The sequence below is a fragment of the Muntiacus reevesi genome, chromosome 20, assembly GCF_963930625.1.
Source record: "Muntiacus reevesi chromosome 20, mMunRee1.1, whole genome shotgun sequence".
NCBI classification, from domain to species: Eukaryota; Metazoa; Chordata; class Mammalia; order Artiodactyla; family Cervidae; genus Muntiacus; species Muntiacus reevesi.
Window position 1 is genome coordinate 40,015,490 of NC_089268.1, and position 27,811 is coordinate 40,043,300.

At 44.9% G+C, this 27,811-nt stretch overlaps 2 protein-coding genes across 6 annotated transcripts in view; both read left to right on the plus strand.

Moving 5' to 3' along the window:
* TPMT (thiopurine S-methyltransferase) overlaps window positions 1-14,943 on the plus strand; it is a 278,788-nt gene extending 263,845 nt beyond the window's left edge. For all 5 annotated transcript variants that reach the window (XM_065912794.1, XM_065912792.1, XM_065912793.1 and 2 more), the window contains exons 3-9: window positions 173-265; window positions 3,255-3,387; window positions 6,436-6,488; window positions 7,155-7,229; window positions 12,119-12,204; window positions 13,781-13,825; window positions 14,241-14,943. In XM_065912794.1, coding sequence (XP_065768866.1) covers window positions 173-265; window positions 3,255-3,387; window positions 6,436-6,488; window positions 7,155-7,229; window positions 12,119-12,204; window positions 13,781-13,825; window positions 14,241-14,353 — 598 coding nt within the window. In that variant the 3' untranslated portion in view covers window positions 14,354-14,943. The remainder of the gene's footprint in view (window positions 1-172; window positions 266-3,254; window positions 3,388-6,435; window positions 6,489-7,154; window positions 7,230-12,118; window positions 12,205-13,780; window positions 13,826-14,240) is intronic.
* Window positions 14,944-21,179: 6,236 nt separating this feature from the next.
* NHLRC1 (NHL repeat containing E3 ubiquitin protein ligase 1) overlaps window positions 21,180-27,811 on the plus strand; it is a 53,314-nt gene continuing 46,682 nt past the window's right edge. Inside the window, exon 1 of the mRNA XM_065912617.1 lies at window positions 21,180-22,541. Coding sequence (XP_065768689.1) covers window positions 21,228-22,412 — 1,185 coding nt within the window. The 5' untranslated portion in view covers window positions 21,180-21,227 and the 3' untranslated portion in view covers window positions 22,413-22,541. The remainder of the gene's footprint in view (window positions 22,542-27,811) is intronic.

Below are 27,811 nucleotides of genomic sequence, written 5' to 3' on the forward strand. Positions count from 1 at the left end.
CCTGTTTTCTTCATATGTATATTGGAGATTTTAATAACCAAGGTCCTCTACTGAGTAAAAGTTGTTGGGAAATATTATGTGAGATAATGCATGAAAAGTACTTAGCATTATATAATTGTAGTCCTTTCCTCTGTGCCTTGGGCTAATTAAAACAATTTTTTTTTCTTCCCAGGCTATTAAAGAAGTATTTGGATACTTTTCTTAAAGGCGAGAAAGCCCTGAGGGTATTTTTCCCCCTTTGTGGAAAAGCAGTTGAGATGAAATGGTATGAGCAGATAAGCATGAACATACTTTCTTGTCTTGATGATAAATACTGTGTGTGAATATTTAGGATGTAAGTTTAAAAAGTTCCTTTCTCAGGAAATGTACAGGGATTCTATATTTAGTAGACTATTACTGATGGGTTCATAGAGGTAATATTCTCAAACAGTTAAGACTGCCGAAAAAGAGGGGTGAACTTGTCTTTCTTTATTGAGTTAAGAAAAAGAATTAGTTTAGAACCATTGAGATGGGAAAGGGGAAGATGGAACCAGTCTTCCATCTTAAATCTCTTTCACCTTTGTGCATGGTTTAGTTTTTGTAGGTGTTTTAGGAATGTGGCTAAGTTAATTTTAGATATTTTAAATAGAGGTGGACAGAAAAATGAATTACAGCTTTTTGGCAAGAATGTGTATAGTTCATAGTTCAACTCAGCCCTCCCCTCCCTCAACCAGCACATAGGAGTTTTTGTTTCCATGAATCATTGCTAATAAAACCAGTGATAAAAGAACGTGTTTCTTGTGAATAATTCTCTGTGAAAAGAATTCACTTTAATTAACAAGCCACTCTCACTACAGGTTACCCTAAAGTCACAAACCTGACAATTGTTTCCTATACAGAATTTGTTGTAATGATTGATGGACAGACACTATCTTATGTGCCAAGACGTACTATTCATTTATAAGCATAAACGCTGAGAACTTTGATCATCAAGCAGGAAAGAAAAATAAAATATGTGAAAACGATTAGTAAGTGAAAAATACAGTAACTTAAAAATGCTCTGTTCCTCTATGTAAATATAGGTGGCCAAACCACAGAATATGTATGCATTGGGAGTGGATTTCTGAGTGGGGGCAGTGACATTTTTGCAGCCTGCCACTGCTCCGGCAACTTGTAGCTGAGAGATTTTGTGAGAGGCTGCTCTGGCTTAAAGAGTCTAGGTGGCCACGAAATTGAGAGCATTACATCCTAACCAACTCACTGAATCAGACAAGAGAATTACTTTGGAAATTACCTGCAAGAAAAACATTAACTCTATGAACAGATTGTCTTATTGTCATAAGTGATAACAACCTAGTTCTAGCAGAAGCTTTGAGGCAAGATCAGAAAACGGTATAAGGAAACAGCCGATTAAATGTGATTGCTGAAGATTGCTTTAGACTTCAGGGTCTAAAGTCATTTGTAATAAGAATGCCAGAACTAAGCTACTGTAATTGTATGGGCTTTCTAGGTGGCTCAGTGGTGAAGAATCTGCCTGCCAATGCAGGAGACATAAAAGAGGAGGGTTCGATCCCTGGGAAGGGAGGAAACCCTGGAGTAAGAAATGGCAACCCGCTCCAGGTTGCCTGGAATGTTCCATGGACAGAGGAGCCTGGTGGGCTACAGTCCATGGGGCTGCCGAGAGTTGGACATGACTGTTCCTGTATAAAAGTTGTTATATTAGAGGAGTTTTCACTTACATAATGAATTTGTGTTTTAAAGGTCTATACAGATATCCAATGTGAATAATCTATTAGCTGAAACTCAAAAACATTAACATAGAGTGTTTAGGACGTTTTCTTAGGTTTTGGGTTTTCTTAGGGCAATGCATTACAGTATAATCCAGCCTGCACAAGTCTACAGTAGGCTATGCTTCATTTTTCCACGTGTAAAAATTTGTACTTTTTTACTTCCTTCACCCATTTCACCCATCACTCACCCCCAGGCTCTAGCAGCTATCAGTCAGGCCTCTGTGTCTATAAGCTTGTTTTTGTTTTTGTTAGATTCCACATGTAAGCAAGATTATATGCTGTTTTTCACTGATTCATCTAACTTAGCATAATATTCTCAGAGCCCATCCATGTTATCATAAATGGCAAGAGTTCAATTATTTATGACTGAATAATATTCCACTGGGACAGTAAAGTATTTTTACTGTGTACCCCAACTCCCATCCCCATAAACTTCATGATTTTGTTGGATGATTTTGCATGGTGCAGTGAATTTTAAGAAGGCATGTATTGCATTATAGCATAAATGACTTAGGTGTTTATTTAATGTGGCATAAAAATCAATACTGTACCTGGGTATTTGTGCCACGAGTGTTGTTTTCTCTGAAGTCTAAGATCCCAGACTGAATTCTGTAACCATAATGCTAATCAGGAAAATACTAGCTATTTGCATATGGTAATGAAATAAATTTCTGGATAGGGTTTAGTGTAAATACGTGGAAATTTTAACGCTGTTACAGAAATGGATGCTAATGTTCTAGAGCTGTGTACTCCAGTACTATATCTACCAGCCCCATGTGGCTGTTTAAACTGAATCATACAAGCCTTGTCTCAAGGGCCCTAGGCTATGTGGTTAGTGGCTGCTGGATTGAACAACACAGGTAGAGAGACTTCTCTCATCACTGAAAGTTTTATTTTTATTTTATCTTTATTTTTATTTTTTTTACCTACATAATTTTCAACCTGCTTTTATTTTTTTTTCATTTATTTTTATTAGTTGGAGGCTAATTACTTTACAATATTGTAGTGGTTTTCATCATACATTGACATGAATCAGCCATGGATTTACATGTATTCCCCATCCTGATCCCCCCTCCCACCTCCCTCTCCACCCGATTTGGACAGAGCTGATTTCGAGAAATTGAAAAGCATATCAAATTCATAGGATGCTATTAAATCAAAAACTCTTCCAATCCAGTCCATTGGTAGTAAATCAACATTTTAAGGTATAGTTTTCCAAGCTTTTAAATTTGCCCCCAGGTCCTATAAACCCTTTTCTCAGAACTCCACATAGCATAGAGTTTGCAAATATATAAATTATATAGAATATAAAGAGAATATATGAATCTGCTTTCTGTGGATCTATGTGTTCTGTGAAACCCTGTGAGTCTAAATTCATGCAAATCTCTTAAAATTAAGGAAAACATACGCTCATTGGTGTATACCCTTTTATTTAGCATTGTACTCGAAAGAAGACTTTAAGTGTAATTATATGATTTTCTGCAGGTTTGCAGACCGAGGCCACAGTGTAGTAGGCGTGGAAATCAGCGAGCTTGGGATACGGGAATTTTTTATGGAGCAGAATCTTTCTTACTCAGAAGAACCAGTTATGGAAATTCCTGGAGCCAAAATATTCAAGGTGTGTTTCAGTTTCGGCAAATGTTATTTCCATACCCCCCCCAAAAAGGTTTTCCTCAGCATGAGTAAGTGAAGACACTATACATGTCAGCTGACCCCTCTTAATCATCAGATTCACTGGGAGTTTACATAGCATAAGGAGCAGAAAAAGATACAGCATAGCTGTTTTTGGTTTGCATTTGTTGGCTTTTTAATTTATCAACAAATGTTTCTGAGAGCCTGTCTTGTGCCACACCCTGCGTAAGACACTGAAGAGATGAAAACACAGTCCCTGCCCTAAAGAATCGCTTAGCTTAGGAGGAAAGAGAAGAGGAGGAGACTGTCATACGGGAGCTCGGTGAAATGACTCGGGGGTATTAAGCAAACCGAGGGGGAAGTTTCCTAACGCAGCCTCTGGGGAGCTTCCTGAAGTGTGGTGACAGTTAGTGCTGGGACAGGCGGGGCGTCAGGCCAGCCAGCTCAGACGCCCTGCGAGGCTGGTACCTCATCTGCACCACAGGGGTTTAAGCCAGGTTTTCTTTTGCAATCAGCCACGGTGGCTCTGATTGCAAAGCATCTGCCTGCAATGCAGGAGACCAGGGTTCGATCCCTGGGTGGGGAAGATCCCCTGGAGAATGAAATGGGAACCCATTCTAGCACCCTTGCTGGGAAAATCCCATGGACAGAGGAGCCTGGTAGGCTGCAGTCCCTGGGGCCGCAAAGAGTCGGACTTGACTGAGCGACTTCACTTTCACTTTCACCCTTGTAGCCTCAAGGGAAGCGAGTTTGAAGGAGTTTGAAGGGCGGTTGCCCCCTGGCAGAGAGACCAGATAGGAGGTTGTGAGCAATGGTCCAGGAAAGAGAACTTGAAGGGCTGCATTAGGAGAGCGATGGGGTGCTTAGAGGAACAGATGGCTTAAAGCCATGTTTAGGGTGTCACACTGGGAAGGCTTTGGTGATTAACTGAGTGGGAATCCAGAGGGTGATGAGGTTACATTTCTAGCTCAGATGACTGGTTGGATGGCAGAGAATAAAGGAGAAACAAGTTAAAGAGCAGATAAAATGAGCGTTGTTCTGGAGATGATCAGTTGAAAAGACGTGCAGTATGATAAGAGGGTACTGGCAACTGTCTCCAAAGCATGGGACAGCGTCTGGGCTGGAAATGATAGATTTGAAAGTTGTCTTCTTCCTGTGACCAGAATGATCCAGTGAAACTGCTGCACTGGCTTGGAGTAATAATGTGGAAATAAACAGAATCCACCCGAATGAGAACAAGTAGAGACTGTTTGTTCAGCGGGAGTCAGCCAATTGCGTTTGGCAGAGGCGCAAAGCCTGGCAGTGGGGTGGGAAAGCTTCCTGGTGAAAGATGTGAAGGCTTCAGGTGCTGTCGGCTAACAGCACCCCGGTGACTGCTTTGGGAAGCGTGTTTGAGTTGGAAGAGAAGGGGGGTGAGAGGTGGTGGTATAAATTAGGGAGGATGGCGGTCAATTGACCACTGTCCTGCAGGGTTGTGGTCTGACTTCCCTGGGCTGCTTGCTGCAGAGGCTAGGGGTCTGAGTTCTCTTAGCAGACGTGAGTTGTTGGTACGTGCAGTCTGGCCACCGTGGGTTTGTTGTACATTCAGTCTCTCGCAAAGTACTCGCTTCTGAAGATTGAAATTAATCGCTCAGGTCAGTAGGAAGCTTGAGAGTACTTTATTTTACAGCTTCTTCCCAGTTCATCCTTAGATCATCTAAGAATCCCAGTTGCCTTGGTCCAGAGAGGCTAGTCCTCATGGGGGCCATGGTTCTCAGCCCTGCTGGCACCTTTGAAATTGTCTGTGGATCTCTTAAGATTCCCAGTGCTCGGGCTAATTAAATCATAACCTCTCAAGGTGGGGCCTGGCATCAGGTCTGTGTAAACCTACCCAGTGAGTCCCATCTGCAACTGGAGTTGACATTCATGGGCTGTTCTCCTGGCCTCTAGACCCCTCCTCCCTGTGTTTCTAGACGGGTCTGCAAAGACCTGCTCGCCTCTCATCGTAGCCTCTGTTGGCGCCTCATTTCAGAATAAAATCCAGTATTTTCAGGTCCTTTAGTACCTCTCCTACCCTGCCCCTCCCCCAGCCCCAGGCTCCTCGCCGCCCACCCCCGCGATGTCAGCAGATGCATCTCGCCGGTTCCTCCGCCGCCTTTTGTTCCTCCTTTCCCCAAGCGAGGGCAGTGAAGTGAGGTCCCCGCTCTGTTCTGTTCCCACAGTTCTGGGCACACAACCAGAACAGCACAGCCCATCCTCTACCGCGGTGCTCTGTTCCCACGCCTCCCTGCTTCACCAGGCCGTCCTCACCGGGGTCAGAGCCTGCATCAGATTCACTGCAGCATCTAGAACCCCGGCTAGCCCTGTCCACTAGACGCTTGGGAAATAAAAGCTCATCGGCCAGTGAAAGAAAGAGACAAACGGGGGAGTCAACAGAACTGCAGTTTTAAAATGTCTGCCTGAAAAATAAAATAAAATAAAAATAAATGTCTGCCTGGTGACTGAGCGATCTATGTGCTGGTCTTTAGGGAGTTAAAATGTCAAGATTCTGCTAAACGAGACCTTGCTAAAATTTAACAAGTTCCAGAAGTGAGCTAACTGATCTTCAGGGTTAACCAGTCTCTGATTTTCCTTTTTGAGTTGATCCCAAAGAATCCCATACTGGTTTTTAGTTTTTTAAAGTACCATTAAAAATTATTTTCAGTTAAAAAATATTTGCAAAAGTTGCAAGGTGCAGGAAGTGAGAGGGGAAAAATGGAGAGGAACTCACCGAAATGATTGAAAATTACTGTTCAGGTGGTGGCAGGCAGGTTTTTTATTTATTAGGTAAATTCTTTATGATATGGTCCATATTTATTTTGCAATTTAAAAAATAAACATCTAAAATATGATGGGTAAAGATGATTTGCCATGAAAGTATGTCCTTTATGTTTAATTACATATTCTTTCCCTACTACCTATGCTCTGTTTTGTCCCCTCTTTTTCTTTTTTTTTTCCATTCAGGTACCTCCTAATAAAGTGGATATATATATATTTTTTTACTTTTTCATTGCAGAGTTCTTCAGGGAATATTTCACTGTATTGCTGCAACCTTTTTGATCTTCCCAGGTAGGACTGATGTCTTCCTCTCCACTTTTAAAAATTTGAGTGTTTGCTGGACAGTGATGAGGTAGGTTAAGAATCTTTTTGTCACTTCCATCCAATTCCGCAGTAGCATCCATGAAACATTCATTTGAGTCTGGTTCTGCAGCTGTTTTTACTGGAGCCTACATGTCTGCACATGTGATATCTTTGTCCTTGGGTAACTTCTGAGCTCTGGAAAAATTATTTTGATCCTAGGAAGGTAGGGAAAAGGAGGGGAAGAAAATGCCTTCCACTTCACACCTGTGTCTGTAACGGAAGTGCATTTCAGTCTCAGATGGACAGAGGGGAGATCTCTTCTGAGAGTTCCTGATACCTGTTCCAGGGGCTGAGAGCAGAGTTGTTGCAAACTGTTTCTTGAGCTTCCTTTGTGCTCCCAAGTCCAAGCTGTCCCTAGAACTAGGCGGAAATGGACAGCTACACGCGCGTGTGCGCGCGCACACACACACACACACACACACACACACACACACGTGTCAGCACATCCCCAGAGATTCTGAGGGAAAGCATCTATGAGATCCCACCTCCTTAACCGCTGGTGAGGTTCCAGCACATACCGTGGGGAGCCCTGTCTTGTTAAAGATTTCGTTATTCTTACAGCATTTTTTTTTTTTTTCTTTTTCTTTCTGGTAGGGCAAATATTGGCAAATTTGACAGGATTTGGGATAGAGGAGCCTTAGTCGCTGTTAATCCAGGTGATCGCAAACGGTTAGTGATTTGGTGTCTTTAATTATGTTGTTTCCCCCCCCTCCTCTCCTTTTTAGTCTTAATTCAGTATCTAATACTTTTTCTGGTTTCTAGAAGATTCCTAGACTTTTACTAGTTTGGAATAGGTTGTTGTATTTGGAAGTAGAAGACCTGTATCCAACAGTATCTTGGTCTGAAAAGTGTAGGATTTGGCCACGAGGACGTGGGTGCAAGACTTGTGGCTCTGTCGCTTCTAAGCTGTGTTACCTCAGTCAGAACATTCAGTTCCTCTAAGCCTCAGTTTACTGCTCTGTAAAACTGTAATATTTCTACTCACACCACCCTCATCACTTCCACTGACCCTACCAGCTAATAATACTTGTTGGATTCTTGCCATGTGCCAGACTTTGTTGAAATACTTTATGTCAATCAACAAGTTCATCCACAAAATAGCCCTGTGAGGTAGTAGGCTGTCATTATTCCCATTTTACAGATGAGGAAAGTAAGGTCAGAGAGGTTAAAAGTTACATGTCCACAGGGTGGCAAGCAAGTGCATGACAGAATTGAGATTCAGGGGCTTCCCGCTGGCCCAGGGATTAAGATTCCACACTGCCACTGCAGATCCCTGGTGTAGGAAGTAAGATCCCACACACTTTGCAGTGCAGCCATAAGATAAAATAAAATAAATAAAAATAGTTAAAGCCACGCCCATGCCTCAGCCCCCTCCTATGGTTGTTGTGGGAATGGAAAGAAATGACCCGTGCAGAAAGTGCCGTGTCGACCCTAAATGACAGTTTAAATATTAGCTGTTACTGTATTAGGGCTTTTGATCTGGATATTTTGAGTGGCCATTTGTCTGCACCTGCTCTTATTAGAAAATTAAACTGTGAGCAGGCGTACTGAGTAAAATGTGATCCTTCCTATGCACTTTCCAACCCAGATGTCATTCACAGACGTATGTGGATGTGGCACATAAATACTGAATTATTTAGTTTTATGGAGGCAGACTCATAGCACATGGCAGAAAGGGTTGGGACTATACATCAGTGAAAAGAAATCTCAGATTTTAAAAGTGAATTGTTTGACGAATTCCGCTTGTTGCCACACCTCATCTTTTTTTAATTAGACCGTGCCACATCCTCTTAATATGTATTTCTCCCTTTTCTTTCTGACACTGCGCCTCTCTTCTTCCTTCTCTGGGGCCCTTCCCTCCCTCACATGCTTGGAAGTCTTCATTCCCTGAAGGACCATCCTTAGTGGGACTGTTCCTGCCTCCCTCCTGTACTCCCTCCTTCAGCGATCGCTTCAGTTCTCCTGTTACTGGAAACTTTCGTTCTAGTGTTCAACAAATACGCGTTAAGTTCCTACTGTGTCTAAAAACACACAATATTGGGGAAATAACTGAACAAGTGCGCGTTGGTATCGGCCCTCGTCATTTCTGTATTTCCGGTTCTGTTCTTTTCCAAAAGCTGCTATGGAAAAACCCAAACAAACTTTTTGGCCAACCCCAGATAGATATAAAATGTTAGCGCGTAGTAAGTGAAAGTGAGTCGCTCAGTCGTGTCCGACTCTTTGCGACCCCATGGACTGTAGCCCACCAGGCTCCTCCGTCCATGGGATTCTCCAGGCTTCAAGAATACCGGAGTGGGTGGCCTTTTCCTTCTCCTAACGCATAGGAAAAGCTTAATAAATATGTGTTGAGTCAATAATTGAGAACAAATTAGACTCAAAGACAGGGAAATACACTGTTTCCCAGCAGCCACTATTGTCTCCTCTGTCCTAGAAATGAAGGCCTTCCAAGTGGCCCCTGAACCCTTTAATTCACGGTAAGGAAGAGTCATGAGGCTCCTCGGGAGCTCTTAGAGAATCCAGGTCTAGTTTGGCCACAAACTCTGTATTCCTGGTGCCCTTCTTCTCTTTTCTCCCCTTTCAGCCACCTGTGTGTGTGTGTGTGTCTGTGGTCACAACCCCAGGAACTCCTGAGAACACTTGGCCTTTGTTTCCAGAATAACTGTTTATTTTGAGCCACTGGACAGATCCACGACTTTATCTTACATTTAAGGTACTCAGTGCTTTATCCCAGTCCTGCCCTCAGTACTGGGTGTCCTCTGCTGAGATTACATGTGGGCGAGAACGGCTGTGTTTTCTGCTGTGACTCTTAGGCCTTTGGTCTGACATCAATCATATCTCTCGTTTTTCTGAATTTTTGGAAACAAGTTGAGAGAGAAAGTCTGCATTCCAAGAAGAAGGATGCTGGTGAGCCCCAGGACACCCTGCCGAACCCGTCTGACTCATCACTTTATGGGGACAGCAAGTTCTTTCTTCCTAAAAATGAGAATCAGAAAGTTAAGAAGCGAAGGTTTCTGCCCAGAAGTTTGCTTAGGGCTGGTTCTTTCACATGCAAGGAAGAGCGACCAGCTCAGACCAGCTCGTGTTTTAGGGGAGTTTATGTCGTGGATGCTGAAGGAAGAAGTCACTGACTCGAGGGCTTACTACATACCGGGCAGTGTTCTAAGCACTTTCTGTGTGTGAACTCACTGAATCCTCACAGCCACCTGTGTGTTCATTGTTAGTCTTATCCCCATTTAACAGATGGGGAAACTGAGGCACAAAGGGGTAAAGACTTTGTCAAGCTTACACACAGCCAGTAGATGGAGGGATTGGACTTTGAGCTTGGGGACTTTGCGGAGCCCATTCTCCTAATCCCCACCCTGGACAGCCTCCTTGATTTCTCCCAGGGCTCCAGACAGGGCTGGCAACACATCTGGACCCGATGGAAACCTGTACGCCAAGTGCCAAAGCTCCTCACCCAGAGCTCTGCAGCCTGTTGATCTCTGTCTGTCTGTCTCTCGCAGTCACTCACCTCCTCGTGTGTATCTCCTCTGTCCTGCCTCGGCACTCTGCTTCCTTCACTGACACACCCCTGTTCACACATATCTGACTCACAGCCCTTAGCCTTCTCAGTTCCAGCCACCGCCCAGCAGAGCAACTCCAGTGTTTAGTTCAAAAACCACAGTGAACCATCAACTCCTCTTTTTTTTTCTCTTTTCTTTTCAACTTTTTATTTTATATTAGGGGCTTCCCTGGTGACTCAATGGTAAAGAATCCACCTTCCAATGCAGGAGACACAGGTTGAGTCCCTGGGTCAGGAAGAGACCATGGCGAAGGGAATGGCCAACCTATTCCAGTATTCTTGCCTGGAGAATTCCATGGACAGAGGAGCCTGATGGGCTGCAGTCCATGGGGTCGCAAAGAGTCAGACACGACTCATCCACTAAAAACAGCAAACAACATTTTATGTTGGAGTATAGCCCATTAACAATGTTATGATGGTTTCAGATGAACAGCAACGGGACTCAGCCATCCATATACATATATCCATTCTTCCCCAAACTCTGCTCCCATCCAGGCTGCCACATATCATTGACCAGAGTTCCCTGTGCTATTCGGTAGGACCTTGTTGGCCATCCATTTTAAATCCAGCAGTGCGTTCATGTCCATCCCAAACTCCCTAACTATCCCTTCTTCCATCCTTCCCCTCTGCCCCCGGTAACCGTGAATTTATTCTCTTAAGACTGCGAGTCTGTTTCTGTTTTATAAATAAATTCATTTGTATGATTTATTTTTAGATTCTGTATATAAAGGGATGTCATAGGCTATTTATCCTTCTCTGTCTAACTGACTTCACTCAGTATGACAATCTCTAGGTCCGTCTATGAGCAACTTCGCTTTGGATCTCTCAACTCAGTTTCCCAGTGGAGTCATCTGATGGGTCAAATTCATCATTCTGTCTCCTGGTTGGTCTGCTGGTGGGCCCTGTTAGCATCTGGTCCCCACTCTGAACCCATCAGACACGGCTGGGAAGTGGTATTGCCTGGCGCCCAGGACACCTGCTCCAAATCCAAAGGACAGCTGCAGTAGCACTGGGGGTCATGCCATACTTGCAGAACTTTAATGTCATCGTCCCTTGAATTTTGACCTGTTTATCAGTCTCGCGTGAGGGCGTGCGAAGTCACTTCAGTTGTATCTGACTCTTTGTGACCCTATGGACTGTAACCCACCGAGCTCCTCTGCCCATGGGATTGTCCAGGCAAGAAGACTGGAGTGGGTTGCCATGCCCTCCTCCGGAGGCTCTTCCTGGCCCAGGGATCGAACCTGCATCTCTTATGTCTCCTGCACTGGGAGATGGCTTCTTTACCAATAGTGTCACCTGGGAAGCCCGTTTATGAGTCTTCTCTCCAGCTAAAGAGAGGAAAGGGATTGTTCTGTGCCTCTTTATCTGAGCCCCTGGCGAGCACCCTGTCACCCAGAATATTTGTTAGACTGCAGCATTCCCGGCCCCACAGCAAACCTACTGACTCAGTCTTGGGATGACTGAAGCCCAGGCATCTTTTCTTCCCACAGATGCCCAGAACTGGCAGTGCTTCGGGACATATGTGTTCAAAGCTGACCGGCCTCCGGGGTCCACGTCACGCTGGGAGGAGCCTCTCCTCCACTTTATTTGACGTCTTCTGGTCTGAGGGGCTCCTTCCTGAACCCGGCTTCCTTTTCTTTTTTTCTTTTTTTGGTCTGTTCTCTGAAGCATTTGGATCTTAGTTCCCCTGTCAGGGATTGATCCCACGACCCCTGCTTTAGAAGTGCAGAATCTTAACCACCTGACCTCCAGGGAAGTCCCAAGAGCTCCTTTTGATTCCCATCTTCTCTATCTCCCGGCTTAGGGGGTAATCTAACATCATTTGCTGAGCCCATTTCTGGCTGTTTAGAGTAAGACTCGACTTCACGTGATTTTTCGGAGAATTAAACTCAGTAACAGATGAAAGGAAAACTGGGCTTCCCTCCCTGCCTCTGGTCCTCTGCAGGCCTTGACTTTGTAAAGAAATGTAACACATGCCTTTCTGTATTCTTTTCAGCTACTCAGAGGTAATGTTGTCCCTAACAAGACCTGGATTTCAGTACCTCTTGTCTGTTTTTTCTTACGATCCAACTAAACATGCAGGTAAAGTTTCCTTTTTATTCTTTTTCCAGTTGCCTTGTTTCCTGATTTCTGACAGGGATAGCATTACTTTCTCCTACTTTATCTCATGGGAGGCATCCTGCTTATATACATGAAGCCTGTGTCAGCCGTGATGGGATGGGATGCGTTGGACTTATGCCAACAAATACACACAAATACATTCTCATAGGAAGATGGGGTGAGAGGTGCATGTGGGAAGGTAGGAGGTGGGCAGAAAAATCTCTAAACTGTTGCTGCTTTTTAATTGCTGGAATTTTACAATTTATTGCATGTTAAAAACGTTCTCGTTCAGTCACTAAGTTGTGTCCAACTCTCTGTGATCCCATGGACTGTAGCACATGTTAAAAATAACTATAAAAAAAAAAAACTATATATTTTTTGAATGTGTAAAAGGGATGTTTTCTTCTGGATTCATTTAAATGTGTTTGAACATTAACGCTTGACCTTTTAAGTCATGGCTTTTCAGGAAGACGTGAAAACCAGGTGCATAGACTTTCAATTCATAAACATTCCCTTTTTGATTTTTAATGGAGCTTTTTAAAAAGTGCCTTGTTTTATACATATTAATGTTAGTTTTTCTTTCTGTTTGAAGAAGTCAGATCCTAAAAACTCATTAAAAGATGAGACCTAGTGTCCATAATTAAGTCTGGGAACAGTCAGATGGAAATAAAAACTAAGAGAGACAGACATCAGCCCTGCAAATGTGATTTAGCAACTCATTGACCAGAGAGATGTTAATACATCTTTCATTTGTGTTTTGTGTGTGTGTGCTCAATCGTGTCTGGTTCTTTGTGACCCCATGGACTATAGCCCACCTGGTTCCTCTGTCCATGGGATCTACCAGGCAAGAATACTGGAGCAGGTTTTTATCTCCTTCTCCAGGGGATCTTCCTGACCCAGGGATGGAATCTGTGTCTTTCTTGTCTCCTGCATTGGCAGGCAGGTTCTTTACCACTCCGCCACCAGAATATTATTGACTGAGACATTTCAGAATTCACTTACATAACAAATTGCCAGTCACAGGTGTTAGTTTCAGCAAAAATCCCCCAGTCAGTACTGCTCCCTTCCTGAGCAGTAGGCCTAAGGAAGGGCCTGTGGGAAGAATGCTCTGTCTGGGGTGGAGGCTCAGAATACTTTCTAGAATGGGGCAGAAGCTGTTTCCTTTAAAGTGCCCGCAGCAAAATGGGCAGAGTGTGTAGAATGAGGGTCAGTGCATGGTCGAAAATCTTTACTCTGGAAGCAGGAAGTCCCAGGGGAATCTGTTCATGAACTCCACACTCACGTCCCTGTTCCCAAGTCCCATGGCTGACTCAGCGTCTCATGTAAGCTGGAGGTGTACATCTGCCATTACCAGTTGTAAGCTGGTCTTTGGTATAAAATGTGCAAAATAAGCAGCAGAAAACGTGTCCCATCCTCACCTGTTTGGATAATCAAGTTGTATGTGGAATGAATATCCCTCGGTCACTGGGAATAAGCTGAGAAGTGGGCCCTGAAGGTTTGTTTCTCTTTAGAATTAGATCTATAGAACTTACTCTTCACCATTTTCTCTTTCACTTAGGTCCACCATTTTATGTTACAGATGGTGAAGTTAAAAAATTGTTTGGTAAGTTATGGATGTGTGCTATAGCTTTTTAAGTAAAGTCAACTGTTTTCAGCTGTTAGCAAACTATTAATATCTCAAGTACTTAAAAGTCCAAAGCCATTTTATTGGAGACTATTTCAATCTCCCCAAAAAGGGACCCGTCTCTGTAATATACCTTTTTAGCTAAATGGTAGATTTATGTTAAAGACACCTCAATTCTTCTAGAGAGATGGTATATTTATTTTAACTCTTAGGAGTTAAAAATGATAATAACCATTCAGAGTTGAGAAAATGTACTCTCAGTATTTTCCCATTTTCATTAAAAAGAAAGGAAAAATCTTCAGTACACACTGTTTTTAAAATCACTTGATATGTTTTTGAAGAATTGATCATATTCATCATAAAATTTTAACTTGCCACTTGCTTTTTGTTTCAGGTTCAGTATGCAATATTCAATGTCTAGAAAAGGTTGATGTTTTTGAAGAACGACATAAAAGTTGGGGAATCGACCAGATTATTGAAACGTTATATCTATTTACAGAAAAGTAAATGAGACCTAAATAGAAGCAAATAATATCAAAATGTTTTTGAGCAATTGAAAATTGTGCTAAGGCATGAAAATGGATGACTTTTGGGGAAAAAATTGTTCACAAATCATATCGTAGATCTTTGCTAAAAAATGCTTATAACTTTTTAGAAAAAGCACATATTTTGGAAAGGAGCATATGGCTGAGAATAAAAGATCATACTTGTGTGTCTTACAGATTGTAAGAATTTTTTACAATCAGCATGTATTACTTATATAATTAAAAAAGAAAAAAGAAATGCAATGTATATAACTTAAATATAATAGAAAAAATGGTATCTTTATGAAATTTAGAAGCATTGAGGAGATGTAACACTTTTAATAGGGTTCAAGGTAAAAGCTAACCATCTAAGACATTATAATAAAACATTAATTTTTACTATAAACTCTCAAATTGTACTAAATCCTAGCATTCCTTTTCACATTTTTCATCTTATATAATTTTATATGCTACAGAATGAAGAAAAAAATTTTTAACTAATGAAATTGACCACTCTACATGGAACAAAATATTTTCCCCAAACTATAAAAATAAATTATATTTAGAAGTTTTTTTCCTGTGTTTGGCAGTTTTTTGTTTCTCTTAATTTAATCTTATTTAAATGATAAAATCTTGAGAAGTGAGGTGTACTTAGGGCTGGGTTCATGTCTGTTCATTATGACAGTTTAGACTCAAAACTTTCCAGTTTTCACTAACAGTCACATTTTGTTAAATCAGACATTCCTCTCTTACTGCACTACCTAATACCTAAACGATTTAGCTTGTTTAGCTCATTTTAGTAGGCTGGTGTGTATTATGAAAATGATTTAATGGTGTGTGTGTGAAAATTTGAGAAGCGTTGACATGTCCAGATTCTCATTTCCAACCATACAGCCCCAGCTCATTTTTCTGTGGGTACTCAAAACCTTCAAGCCTCTACCACTCACCCCTCGCCACCAATCCCTCACCGCTGGAGCCAAGCAGGTAGTGGGGGACGAGTTTATGAAATTAGATAGGCGGGTGAGTGCTGGAAGTCAAGGTGCCCTTGGGGGAAAGCAGAGCTGGAGACGCCACCAGAGCCCAGGTCAGGTCCAAGGAATCACGCAGGTGACAGAGGCCTGCCTATTATGGAGGTGCCCCAAGGCTGGCCTGAAACTCAAAACTCATCAACCCAGGAGGGGTTAGGTTGGCAATAGTAGCAAGTTTTTGCTCCTGTGAGCTCACAAGCCCGAGCTAAGGTGGCTTCTGTCTTTGCTCCTTCTCGGTTCAAAGGTTGCATCTTTCCTCCTGGACCGAGATGCTTCTAGTCTATGCCACTTGCTCTCTTCCTGCCCCTCTGGTCGTTGTCAGGTACACTCTGCGATATAACTGTGTCCTTGGACTTGTTCTGGGATTCCTTCTCAACTGCATGTATGTGGCGTGCCTTCCCCTGCCTGCAAAACCAGCAGCCAGCCTGCCTGAGTGCTGACTCCATCCCCAGACTCCATGGCCTGTCGCCCTATGCCCCCTTTCTGCTCTCAGCGCCTGAGCTGGGCCTCCATTTCCCCTCCTGGTACTTTGCACAGGAGTCAGCCACTGACCACAAGACCCATTCTTCAAACCCTTTGCCCCCTTTGGGGCTCCTTCTAGGTGGAAGCAGGAAGAGATGGTCGTGCTATTCCTGGACCCTCTAAGGGGGGAGAATTGGAGGAAAGTAGAGAGGAAATCCATGGGGATTTCACCACGGAGGAGGAAAGATTCTTCATAGGAAACTCAGAGTTAGACTCAGGGAATTTCTTTTACTAATCATCATGTGTGTATATGTGACAAGGATTATACTCTATAAGGTACTTGAGAGACCCTTCAATATGGACTTTAGAGATAAGCAACCGATTAGCATGATTCCTGGATAAATGCTATTTTCCTAACAGTGCTATAAATACTAGAGAACCATCAAAGGATAGGTATAACATTGGGGTTTGCTGCCTATATGTAGCATCCTTTTAAGTGTTCACTAATTCATCCATTTAAAAAACATGTTGGAAGAAAAGCTATGCTCAACCTAGACAACATGTTAAAAAGCAGAGACGTTACTTTGCCGACAAAGGTCAGTCTAGTCAAAGTCTAGTCTATGGTTTTTCCAGTAGTCATGTATGGGTGTGAGAGTTGGACCATAAAGAAGGCTGAGTACTGAAAAATTGATGCTTTTGAACTATGATGTTGGAGAAGACTCTTGAGAGTCTCTTGGACTGCAAGGAGATCCAACCAGTCCATCCTAAAGGAAATCAACCCTGAAAATTCATTGGAAGGACTGATGCTGAAGCTGAAGCTCCAATACTTTGGCCACCTGAGGCGAAGAACCAACTCATTGGGAAAGACCCTGAAGCGGGAAAAGATTGAAGGCAGGAGGAGAAGGAGACGACAGAGGATGAGACGGTTGGATGGCATCACCAACTCGATGGCCATGAGTTTGAGCAAGCTCCAAGAGCTGGTGACGGACAGGGAAGCCATGGGGTCTGCAGTGCATGGGGTCACAAAGAGTTGGACACGACTGAGAGTTTGAACTGAGAACTTCCCTGGTGGTCCAGTGGTTAAGATTCCACATTTCCACTGCCGGGGAACAGAGGTTCCAGAGGTTCCATCCATGGTGGGGGAAGTTCCACATGCCATGCATATTGAGGCCAAAAATATAACATTAATAAAAAATAACGTGTTGGTCTCCCTCTGAGTACACGGGCAAGCACTAGGCACCCCTCTTTTGGAACTTACTTTCTCTCTTCAGAAAAAGAAAGAAGGGATGAAGATAACAATTTTAAGATTAGGTAGAAAGGGAAATTGGACTCCATACTCTTGGTAAAGTAGAAAAAGGACAAGTGTGGGGAGGGGGTTGGGTGGACAGGAACGCTGGAGCAGCATCCCAGCTGTGAAAGACTGCAAACCTGCACATTTTTAGTTCTGAAGCTTTGCATCACGGAGAAGGCCTCAGCTCCGGATCAGATGCCACAAAGTTAGATTTCCATACTTTACCGATTAGAGTCTTGATAGCAAATGGTTGGGGTCGATTGTGTGTATATGTGCCACAGTGCTTTCCGGAACCACTGTGCTCTCTCCTGGGACAAGTGAGAGACCGATGACTGGGAACATTCTTGAAGAGGCGGATTTCTCGCAGGTTTGTCTGTTGTACCTTGCGGAACACCTCCGACCTCTTGGCGCAGTACTGCCGGCTGCCACGCGAGGGCAGCACAGCATCAAGAAGAAGGCGGTCCTCCCCCAGCGGAGCTGCGGGTAGGATAGGGGCTCCGTCAGTCAGCAGTGAGTGCCAGGCTGGGGTGGTGGTCTTTGGATTCGTTCTAAAACAGTGTGGGAGCAGAGACAAGTTAAAGGCACGTCAAGCATCCACCAAACCCGTCTGGAAAGCATCTTGCGAAGGTAATACATCACAGACTTGGTCTAGATCTCTAACTAGAGGTCTAGTTAGATTCCCTGCAGCAATCACTCGCTGCATGGGGTTACTGAGCTGAAAAAGGATGTGCTGTAAGTTTAAAATACACACTGGACTAGTGCTAATAAAACAGAGTGTAAAATATCTCATCAATGATTTTTACAGTGATTATATGTCATAAGGATAGCATTTTGAATATTTTGGATTAAATAAAATACGCAGATGCAGTTAAGCTCAGTTCACTAGCTTATTTTTCCTTTTTAAAATGTGGCTACTAGGAAATATAATATTATATATGTGACTCTCATCATATTTCTATTAGACAACCTTAATTCTAAAAACTTTCCACTTTTAGGTGGAATTTAGATTTCCTGAATGTTATGTCTTAAGGATTACTGCAGAAAGCAATTTCTATTTGGAATGAAAATGTATTATAGTCTGAAATTATAATATTAAGTTGATTACTATGTCCCAATACACAGATAATCTTTGAATCTTGTAACACTCGGTAGGAAAGTGTTCTTTCTTAGCTTACATTAAATCTTCCTCCAGGAGATTTAATGGGATAAAGATTTCCTGTTTTCTCAGAAGTCTAGCAAATAAGAGGGTGAATGATCGTGGTAATTATCTCTAAATGAGGAGAAATGATCTGCTAAGTGATTTTGCCAAAGACAATGTTCATGCAGACATTGAGGGGAGAATTCCTGAAAGTGACTGCTTGTAGTTCCACAGTGATTCCTGAGAGATGATGTTATCTCCTGTTTGAAGATTTTTTAAAAACATATTGTATATTCTCTATGTTTTCCATATTGATTGAAGTTGAAAGAATTTAACCTGATGTCATTTGAGGGACTTTGTATCACTGGTTCTCAAACTTGGCTAAGCTTGAACGGATAAGCTTGAAGGGAACTTTAAAAAAATCCCAGCTGCCCAAGGACTTCCGGTGCTCCAGTGGCTAAGACTCCACACTCCAAATGCAAGGGGACTGGGTTCGATCCCTGGTGGAGGAACTAGATCCCACAGGCCACAACTAAGACCCGGTGCAACCAAATAAAAATAAGCATTAAATAAAAATAAGACATCCCAGCTGCCAGACTACACCCTGGACAAATGAACTGTTGGAGGATGAGACCCAGGTGTTTGTCATGTGCTGGGATAGTTAAGAATGTGGGGCCTGAAAACTGCCTGTCTTCAAAGCCCAGCCTGGTCGCTTCCTAGCCCCATGACCCTGAGCAAGAAACTTAACCTCTGCAAACACTATGGCAGAAACAGGAAATAACACATCTTGTAGGACGGCCATGTGGTTTAAACAAGATAACCTATGCAAACCACTTAGAAGAGGGTGGGCATGGAGTAAGTTGATTATTAACTAGCAACTGTTTAATTTCATATTCATTTCTCGGGAACGCATTTCCAGCCATGGTCCTTGCCTCTAACACAAGTTCACCTGTGTATTTCCTGTATCGTCCTATGACATTCCTTCGTTCACATTGTCGTTGTTCAGTCGCTCAGTCATGTCTGACTCTTTGCGACCCCATGGACTGCCGCACACCCGACTTCCCTGTCCTTCGCTACTATCTCCCTGAGTTTGCTCAGACTCATGTCCATTAAGTTGGTGATGCCATCCAACCACCTCATCCTCTGTTGCCCCCTTCTCCTCCTGTCTTCACTCTTTCCCAGCATCCGGGTCTTGTCCAGTGAGTCAGCTCTTTGCATCAGGTGGCCAAAGTATTGGAACTGCAGCATCAGTCCTTCCAATGAGTATTCAGGGCTGATTTCCTTTAGGATTGACTGGTTTGATCTCCTTACTGTCCAAGGGACTCTCAAGAGTCTTCTCCAACACCACAGTTCAGAAGCATCAGTTCTTCAACACTTAGCCTTCTTTATGGGCCAACTCTCACATCATACATGACTACTGGGAAAACCATAGCTTTGACTATTGGGACCTTTGTTGGCAAAGTGATGTCTTATTTAAGTTCATTTTGCGAGTGTTCATTGAGCATCTGCTTTACTATGAGAGGGCGTCCCTGGTGGCTCAGTAGTAAAGAATCCACCTGCTAGTGCAAGAGTCACAGCTTCGATCCCTGGATTGGGAAGATCCCTGGGAGAAGGAAATAACAGCCCACTCCAATATTCTTGCCAGAGAAAACCCTTGGACAGAGGAGCCTGGCAGGCTACAGTCCATGGGATCACAAAAGAGTAGGACATGACTTAGTGGCTAAACAACAAAAACAACAACTTACTATGAGAATTATAGAAGGTTCAAAAATAAATGCATGCACCTGCCTCATCCACTTGGATTTTAATTTCCCTCATGCACCTGTGTTTTCCCAATAGATCATAAGCATCATGAGCTCTGAGACTAGGTTTCACACCTGGCCAGCCCCAGCCCCTAGCATCCAGCGCTGCTGACAGGGAATTGGAGGGCACTTGGCTGGGTACCAGGGAACCACCTGCTTGTCCTCAATAGGTTTCCTCAAGCGTGAAGGGAAGATGCTCCATCCAGGACTGGTGTGAAGATTACAGGTCTGACCACGTGCTCTGGATTGTTATTCAGTCACTCAGTCACATCCGACTCTTTGTGACCCCATGGACTGCAGCACACCAGGCCTCCCTGTCCATCATCAAATCCCAGAGCCTACTCAAACTCATGTTGAGTCGGTGATGCCATCCAACCATCTCATCCTCTGTCGTCCCCTTCTCCTCCGGCCTTCAATCCTTCCCAGCATCAGGGTCTTTTCCAATACGTCAGTTGTTCACATCAGGTGGCCAAAGTATTGGGGTTCCAGCTTCAGCATCAGCCCTTCCAATGAATATTCAGGGCTGATCTCCTTTAGGATGGTCTGGTTGGATCTCCTTGCAGTCCAAGGGACTCTCAGGAGTCTTCTCCAACACCACAGCTCAAAAGCATCCATTCTTCGGCGCTCAGCCTTCTTTATGGTCCAACTCTCACATCCATACATGACTACTGGAAAAACCATAGCTTGGACTAGATGGACCTTTGTTGGCAAAGTAATGTCTCTGCTTTTTAACAGGCTGTCTAGGTTGTGGGTCAGTTTCAGTTCAGTCGCTCAGCCGTGTCCGACTACTTGCGACCCCATGAATCTCAGCATGCCAGGCCTTCCTGTCCATCACCAACTCCCGGAGTTTACTCAAACTCATGTCCATCGAGTCGGTGATGCCATCCAGCCATCTCATCCTCTATCGTCCCCTTCTCCTCCATGGATTAGCGCTTGTTAAAATCCACGGTCCGCCGATCCGGATACAGTGCCGCGCGCGCCCACCAGGGGGCAGCAGGTCTCGACCGAGCGCCCGGCCAAGGTGGACGTCAGGCCCAGCGCCCCGCCCCATGACCGTGACCCCGGGCCGCGCCGGCGCCGCGTCCAGCTCGGCTGGCAGACGGAGCGGCCGGAGCGTGCGGGGCCGGGGCCGCGCGATGGGGGCCGAGGCCTCTGGGAGCGGGCCGGCGCTGCGGGAGCTGCTGCGCGAGGCCGAGACCAGCCTGCTCGAGTGCAAGGTGTGCTTCGAGCGGTTCGGCCACCGCCAGCAGCGGCGTCCGCGCAACCTGTCCTGCGGCCACGTGGTCTGCCTGGCCTGCGTGGCCGCCCTGGCGCACCCGCGGACGCTGGCCCTCGAGTGCCCCTTCTGCCGGCGGGCCTGCCGCGGCTGCGACACCAGCGACTGCCTTCCGGTGCTCCACCTCCTGGAGCTCCTGGGCTCCGCGCTGCGCCCCGGCCCGGCCGCCCCGCGCGCCGCCCCCGCCGCCCCGGGGATCCTCACCTGCCAGCACGCCTTCGGCGGCTGGGGGACCCTGGTCAACCCCACCGGGCTGGCGCTGTGTCCCAAGACGGGGCGGGTCGTGGTGGTGCACGACGGCAAGAGGAGAGTCAAGGTCTTCGACTCCGGGGGAGGCTGCGCGCATCAGTTTGGAGAGAAGGGGGATGCTGCCCAGGACCTTCAGTACCCGCTTGACGTCACGGTCACCAACGACTGCCACGTGGTCGTCACCGACGCCGGCGACCGCTCCCTCAAAGTGTTTGACTTCTTCGGCCAGATCAAACTCGTCTTGGGAGGCCACTTCTGCTTGCCGTGGGGTGTGGAGACCACCCCGCAGAATGGGGTCTTGGTCACGGACGCGGAGGCGGGGTCCCTGCACCTCCTGGAAGTCGACTTTCCCGAAGGGATCCTCCGGAGGACCGAACGGTTGCAGGCTCACCTGCGTCGCCCGCGGGGGGTGGCGGTGTCCTGGCTCACCGGGGCCATCGCGGTCCTCGAGCACCCGCTGGGGCCCGGCGCCTGCAGCAGCACCACGGTGAAGGTGTTCAGCGCCACCATGCAGCTCATCGGCCAGGTGGACTCCTTCGGGCTGAGCCTCTTTTTCCCTTCCAAGATCACCGCCTCCGCCGTGGCCTTCGATCACCAGGGCAACGTCGTTGTTGCTGATACTTCCAGTCCGGCTGTCCTCTGTCTAGGCAAACCCGAGGAGTTTCCAGTGCTGAAGCCCATCATCACCCACGGTCTTTCGCATCCCGTGGCGCTGACCTTCACCAAGGAGAGTTCTCTTCTGGTGCTGGACAGCGCAGCCCATTCTGTAAAAGTCTACAAGGTTGACTGGGGGTAATGGGCTGTGCTGGGAGTCCTGGGACCTGTGCCGGAAGCCCTGGAGGCGCCCCTGCTGAGCCCTGGATCAATGACTTAATCTTATCTGTTCGACAGAGATGACTGTAACTGCCTGGTAGACTTAACAAAGGTGGGGGCCATTATTAAAGAATAATAATGAAATCTACCATTGATGGATTATGTACTCCTAGTGCTAAGAAATTTGTGAATATTAGCGCCTTTAATCCTTTCAACGACCCAGTGGTAATTTCTATTATAAATCTCATGTTAAGGATGAGAAAACTAAGACCCAGAGAACTAAAGAGATTTACCCAAGGTCACATTTACTTATTCTGGCAGTCACAAATGGAACTTAATTCTGACTCCAAAACCCCTTGCTCTTAAATAAGACAATAGATGTGGAAAAATATGTATGAGTGTATATTGTTTCTACATGTACTCTGTTTACACGTAGCTATTTACCTAGATGCACAGAGAAGGAAACTTCATAGAGTTCGAGAGAAAAAGGATTTTGTGGTGGATGTCAGTTTAGTTCAACGTACAATTCCTTTGATGGCTCTTTAGATGGAGTTACTGTGGATTCGGAGTTACTTGAAAAACAAAAGCATTCAGCTTTGCTTATTCAAAAGGTCAATACTTCTCTTAGTACCTGTATCTCCTCCGCTATAGGCACATAGGAAATATTACTTGGTTGGTTGAGAAAGTGTGTTTTTTTGTTTGGTGTTCTAAGAAATCTTAATCAAGATAAATAAGATTTTTTTTCTTACGTTTTCTTCTACAAGTTATATATTTTTGGGTGTCCCATTTCGAGTTGATTCCTGTCTATGACATGAAATATGGGTTGAGGTTAATTTTTTTTTTTTTTTTTTGGCATGAGGTTGCCCAATTATTCCAGCACTATTTATTGAAAAGACTTTTTTTTTTTGGCCTCCTTGTGGCATGAGGGATCTTAGTTCCTTGGCCAGGGATTGAACCATGCTCCCTGTATTGGGAGTGCAGCCTTAGCCTCTGAACTGGGAGGGAAGTCCCCGAGAAAGACTTGTGTTGGTATAAGTTCTGAACTCCAGTGGAATGCTCTACACATGTATTTGTGTTAGAAGGCTGGATGATATTTCTATTAATTTAGAGATAAGTCACCACAGTCAGTTCATGGCAGAAATGATTTTGCTTGCCTTTTTATGATCAGTGGTAATCTGAAGAACTTTTGTGATAGGGTTTTTCTCTCTCCATCTAAATCTGTCCCATATGTTGCAAACACCAGGCACTCAATAAATAATTCCTTTGATCCTGAGTTAGCATTTAACCAGTGACAGATCCCTTATGGCTCAAACAGTAAAGAATCTGCCTGCGATGCAGGATATAGGGGTTTGATCCCTGGGTCAGGAAGATCCCCTGGAGAAGGGAATGGCAACCCACTCCAGTATGCTTACCTGGGAAATTCCATGGACCTAGGAGCCTGTCAGGCTACAGTCCGTGGGGTTCCAAAGAGTCAGACACGACTTCGAAACTAACACTTCCACTTTTCACTTTCAAACACTTTAACTACTTCTTGAATTGAAGTGATGGCTTGACCAAGATGATGCCTGCTTTAAGGTTGCATTGATTAAGTGAATAGGTGGAGATTTCAGGTGAAGCAGCTGGTTCTCTATTAGCTGTGTGTCTAGCTGGTGTAAACATTTCAGAATTGTGGGCTGTTGGAAAAATACCAAAAAGCCAGCACCTCAGAAGCAGTAGCAAAACTTTTTCCTGGGGGAGGAAACAGTGGTTTTGAAAAGTGAGGGTCTGCTTTAGGTAACAGCAGATGCTTTATCAACAATAGGATTCTCATTTACAAAGCATTTTCATAGATATAATGTACATTCTAGAAAAAGATTGTAGTTCTTTGAAGCTAAAAGAGAGAGCTAGTCTCCTGCAACAGTCCACAGAAGCCCATTTTGCCTCAATTCTCCCATCATGTAGCACTGATACGATTTCAGGCATCATGGACCAACCACCATTTGTAAATGTATCATCCCAAATAGGGGTTCTGGGAACAACCCCCACCTCCCCCACCATCACCCTATCCTTAGAAATCATCCTCAGGTCAGCGACATTACAGGTATTCTGAGTTGTCTCAGGTGGAGATGCGGGTTCAGGCTTGGTCATTTGTGAGCCGGGCACCGTGGATTGATGTTACAAATGTTTTCCTTGGGAACAATGACATTTTAAGGCCTCTGGGTCCATTGAGCCAATCAAGAGACCTTCTCTTATTTGGAATCATCAGTGGTATCATGTTTGCCTCTAGAGCTGCGTGTATGTCTTTTTTCAGGCCAGGTGTGGAGTACATGCGGCACGTATCGAGAGATCTCTTGTTATCATGTGGATTACCCAGCCGGAAGAATGGGGTGTGAGCTCCCAAGATGACATGGTAACGAATCAGAGAGGTGATCACAAGTGATCTTATCAACGGCTACCTCTCCTTGGTAGATGATCAGGCCTCAGACAGTGAGCAGGGTTTCATAAGACACAAGTTTTGCTGTTTCTAATTCACAGGCATGCACATGCTAAGGGGATTGGTTCAGTAACCTGTAACGGAGATGCTAAATTCACCTTCTGCGTCGTGCTCTTTAAAGCAAGCTGGTTTAAGTGCTCGAGCCCTGCTCCTCTGAATACTGGGTTGTTAGAGGAACTGGAGAGTCTGAGATGGACCAGAGGAAGTCATCGCAACAGAAAGAGAGAAGTCCCTCAAAACTGTGCCTTTTGCAGAGACCTGGTTGGACCTAGAATCTGTCATACAGAGTGAAGTCAAAGAGAAAAACCAACACTGGAAATTAATGCATATGTGCGGAATCGAGAGAAATGTTACCGATTATTTTATTTGCAAAGCAGAAATAGAGACACAGACATAGAGAACCAACATATGGCTACCAAGGGGGAAAGGAGGGGGTGGGATGAACTCGGAGATTGGATTGACTATATGTACTATTGACACTGTGTATAAAGTAGATAACTAATGAGAACCTGCCGTGTAGCACAGAGAACTCTCCTCAATGCTCCCTGTGACCTAAATGAGAAGGAAATACAAAGAAGAGGGGGATACATGTAACAGCAGCTGATCCCCTTTGCTGTACAGAGAGACTAACAACCTTGTAAAGCAACTACACCGCAATAAAAATCAATAAAATTAAAAAAAATAATAAAGTAAGAGGTTCCCAGGTGATGGAGGAGAGTTGGAATGCCTCTCCAGAGGTCAGAGACAAAAGAACTGAACCACAAATCACTGGAGAAGGAAAAGGAATGGGCTTTTCCTGAAAATCCCCCTCAATCAGGCACCTCAAAAAGGCACCCTCAATCAGGAGCCTATAGGCCGGCGCTACCCGCCACCCCTCGCCACCGGGTGCGTCTATAAAGGCAAGCAGAGGCCCAGTCAGCAGCGCCCGCGTCAGCCTCCGTTTGTTCTTGTTTTGCCCAATTCCTGAGGCTCAGACTGTCTCCTGGTTTTGGGCTTGTTCTGCCCTCTGGACTTGATTTTCACCGTCGTCTTCCTTGGCGTTTCCTGAGGCCTGTGGTTCAGAGTCATACCTCTTCCCTCCACTTAGACACACTCTCTCTGGATCCCAGGACCCAAAGCATCACAACTTGTCTGTGCCTCATCCAGACCTTCCCTGGCGAGTGGGGTGAAGACCTCACTGAAAGTGAATTAGGTGCCTTTTGAGGAAGTATTCCACATACCTCGGAAAAACGGGGAAGACCCACTGATGATGGCAATTTAACCATCCTCCACCCGCCACCGAGAGACGCGAGGTAGGCAGGTGGCGAGGGCTGCACTGATAGCGACCGCTCTGGGGCTGCTGGGGCCTTCCGGGTAGCTCAGTCGGTAACGGAGCCTGCAATGCAGGAGACCCAGGTTCGATCCCCGGGTCAGGAAGATCCTCTGGAGAAAGAAATGGCGAGCCACTCCAGTATTCCTGCCTGGAGAAACCCACGGACAGAGGAGCCTGGCGGGCTACAGTCAATAAGGTCGCAAAGAGTCGGACACATCTTAGCAACTGAACCACCACCCCCCCGGCGGTGTACTGCGGTTGACAAGGAGATGAAGTGTCTTCTTGAAGACTGTGGGAAATGCGAGAGGGAGGCTGACAGGGCTCGCCACAGCGACTGTGCTGAGCCGTCCTGGTTGTCCCCCATGCCCGCCTCCCCTTCTAAGGGAAACCCACTCCCCCCGCCCCCCAGAGGCCCCGCTGAGGAGCAGGCCCTCGGCCGCCATGTTTCCTACTGCCCGACCCTCTCTGCCCGAAGCTGATTGGATGGGAGCGCCCACCAACCGGAAGCGCAACCTGTCCATCAAGGCCCCGCCACATATTCAGTTAGGTCAAGAAGCTAGCCTACGACTGGGCCTTGGGTGAACAGTTTTTCTCAAAAGGGACAAGGAGATCCAATGAGATTCTCTTCTTGAAGTGGCAGGGTTGCCTTTTTTTTTTTTTTAATTGAAGTGTAGTTAGTTTTATGGGCTTCCCTCTTGGATCAGTTGGTAAAGAATCTACCCGCAATGCAGGAGACCAGGGTTCAATTCCTGGGTCAGGAAGATTCCTGTGGAGAAGAAAATGGCAACCCACTCCAGTATTCTTGCCTGGAGAATCCTGTGGACACAGGAAACTGGTGGGCTACAGTCTGTGAGGTCACAAGAATCAGACACAACTTAGTGACTAAACCGCCACCAGAGTTGGTTTACACTGTTGTTTTAGTTTCAGATATATAGCAAAGTGATTCAGTTATGCATGCATCTTTTAAAAATTTTTTTCCCTTATAGGTAATTATAAAATATCGAGTGTGGTTCCCTGTGCTGGGTAATCTATTTCCATTTTCAAACTGCTGATGGATAAATCTGGAGGGATGAAAAGTGATGATACAGGAAGGCCAATTCCATTACATTTTGGAGTTAATTTCTGCAAAATTGTACCAGTCCCCTCTGGTGGACACTAAAACGTAAATCTTAAAATTAGTAACTTTTCTTCTCTGACCAGTCAGTGAGAAATACATTATTTGAATTTGTTAAATTTGCTAGCAGCACTGTCTGTACAAGTTGAACACATGAGGATGTTCAAATGCATTCTGATTATGGACAAAGCCTATTAATTCATAAGGGTTTTGAGGAAGAGGAGAGAGTTATGTCTTTGTCAGGTCTTACCATTAGGGTTGTGCTGGCCTCATACAATGAGTTGGGAAATGTTCCTTCCAGCTTTATTTCCTGAAAGAATTTGTGTGACAGTGTTGTCATTTGCTCTTAAATGCTTGATAGAGTTAATCAGTGAAACCTAGTGGCCCAAGAAATTTCTTGATGTGTGTACGTTCAGAGTTTACGGTTGTTTTCTGTAGAAAGATGGGCCAATTGGAGCTTACTCAATCATACTGGAACAGGAA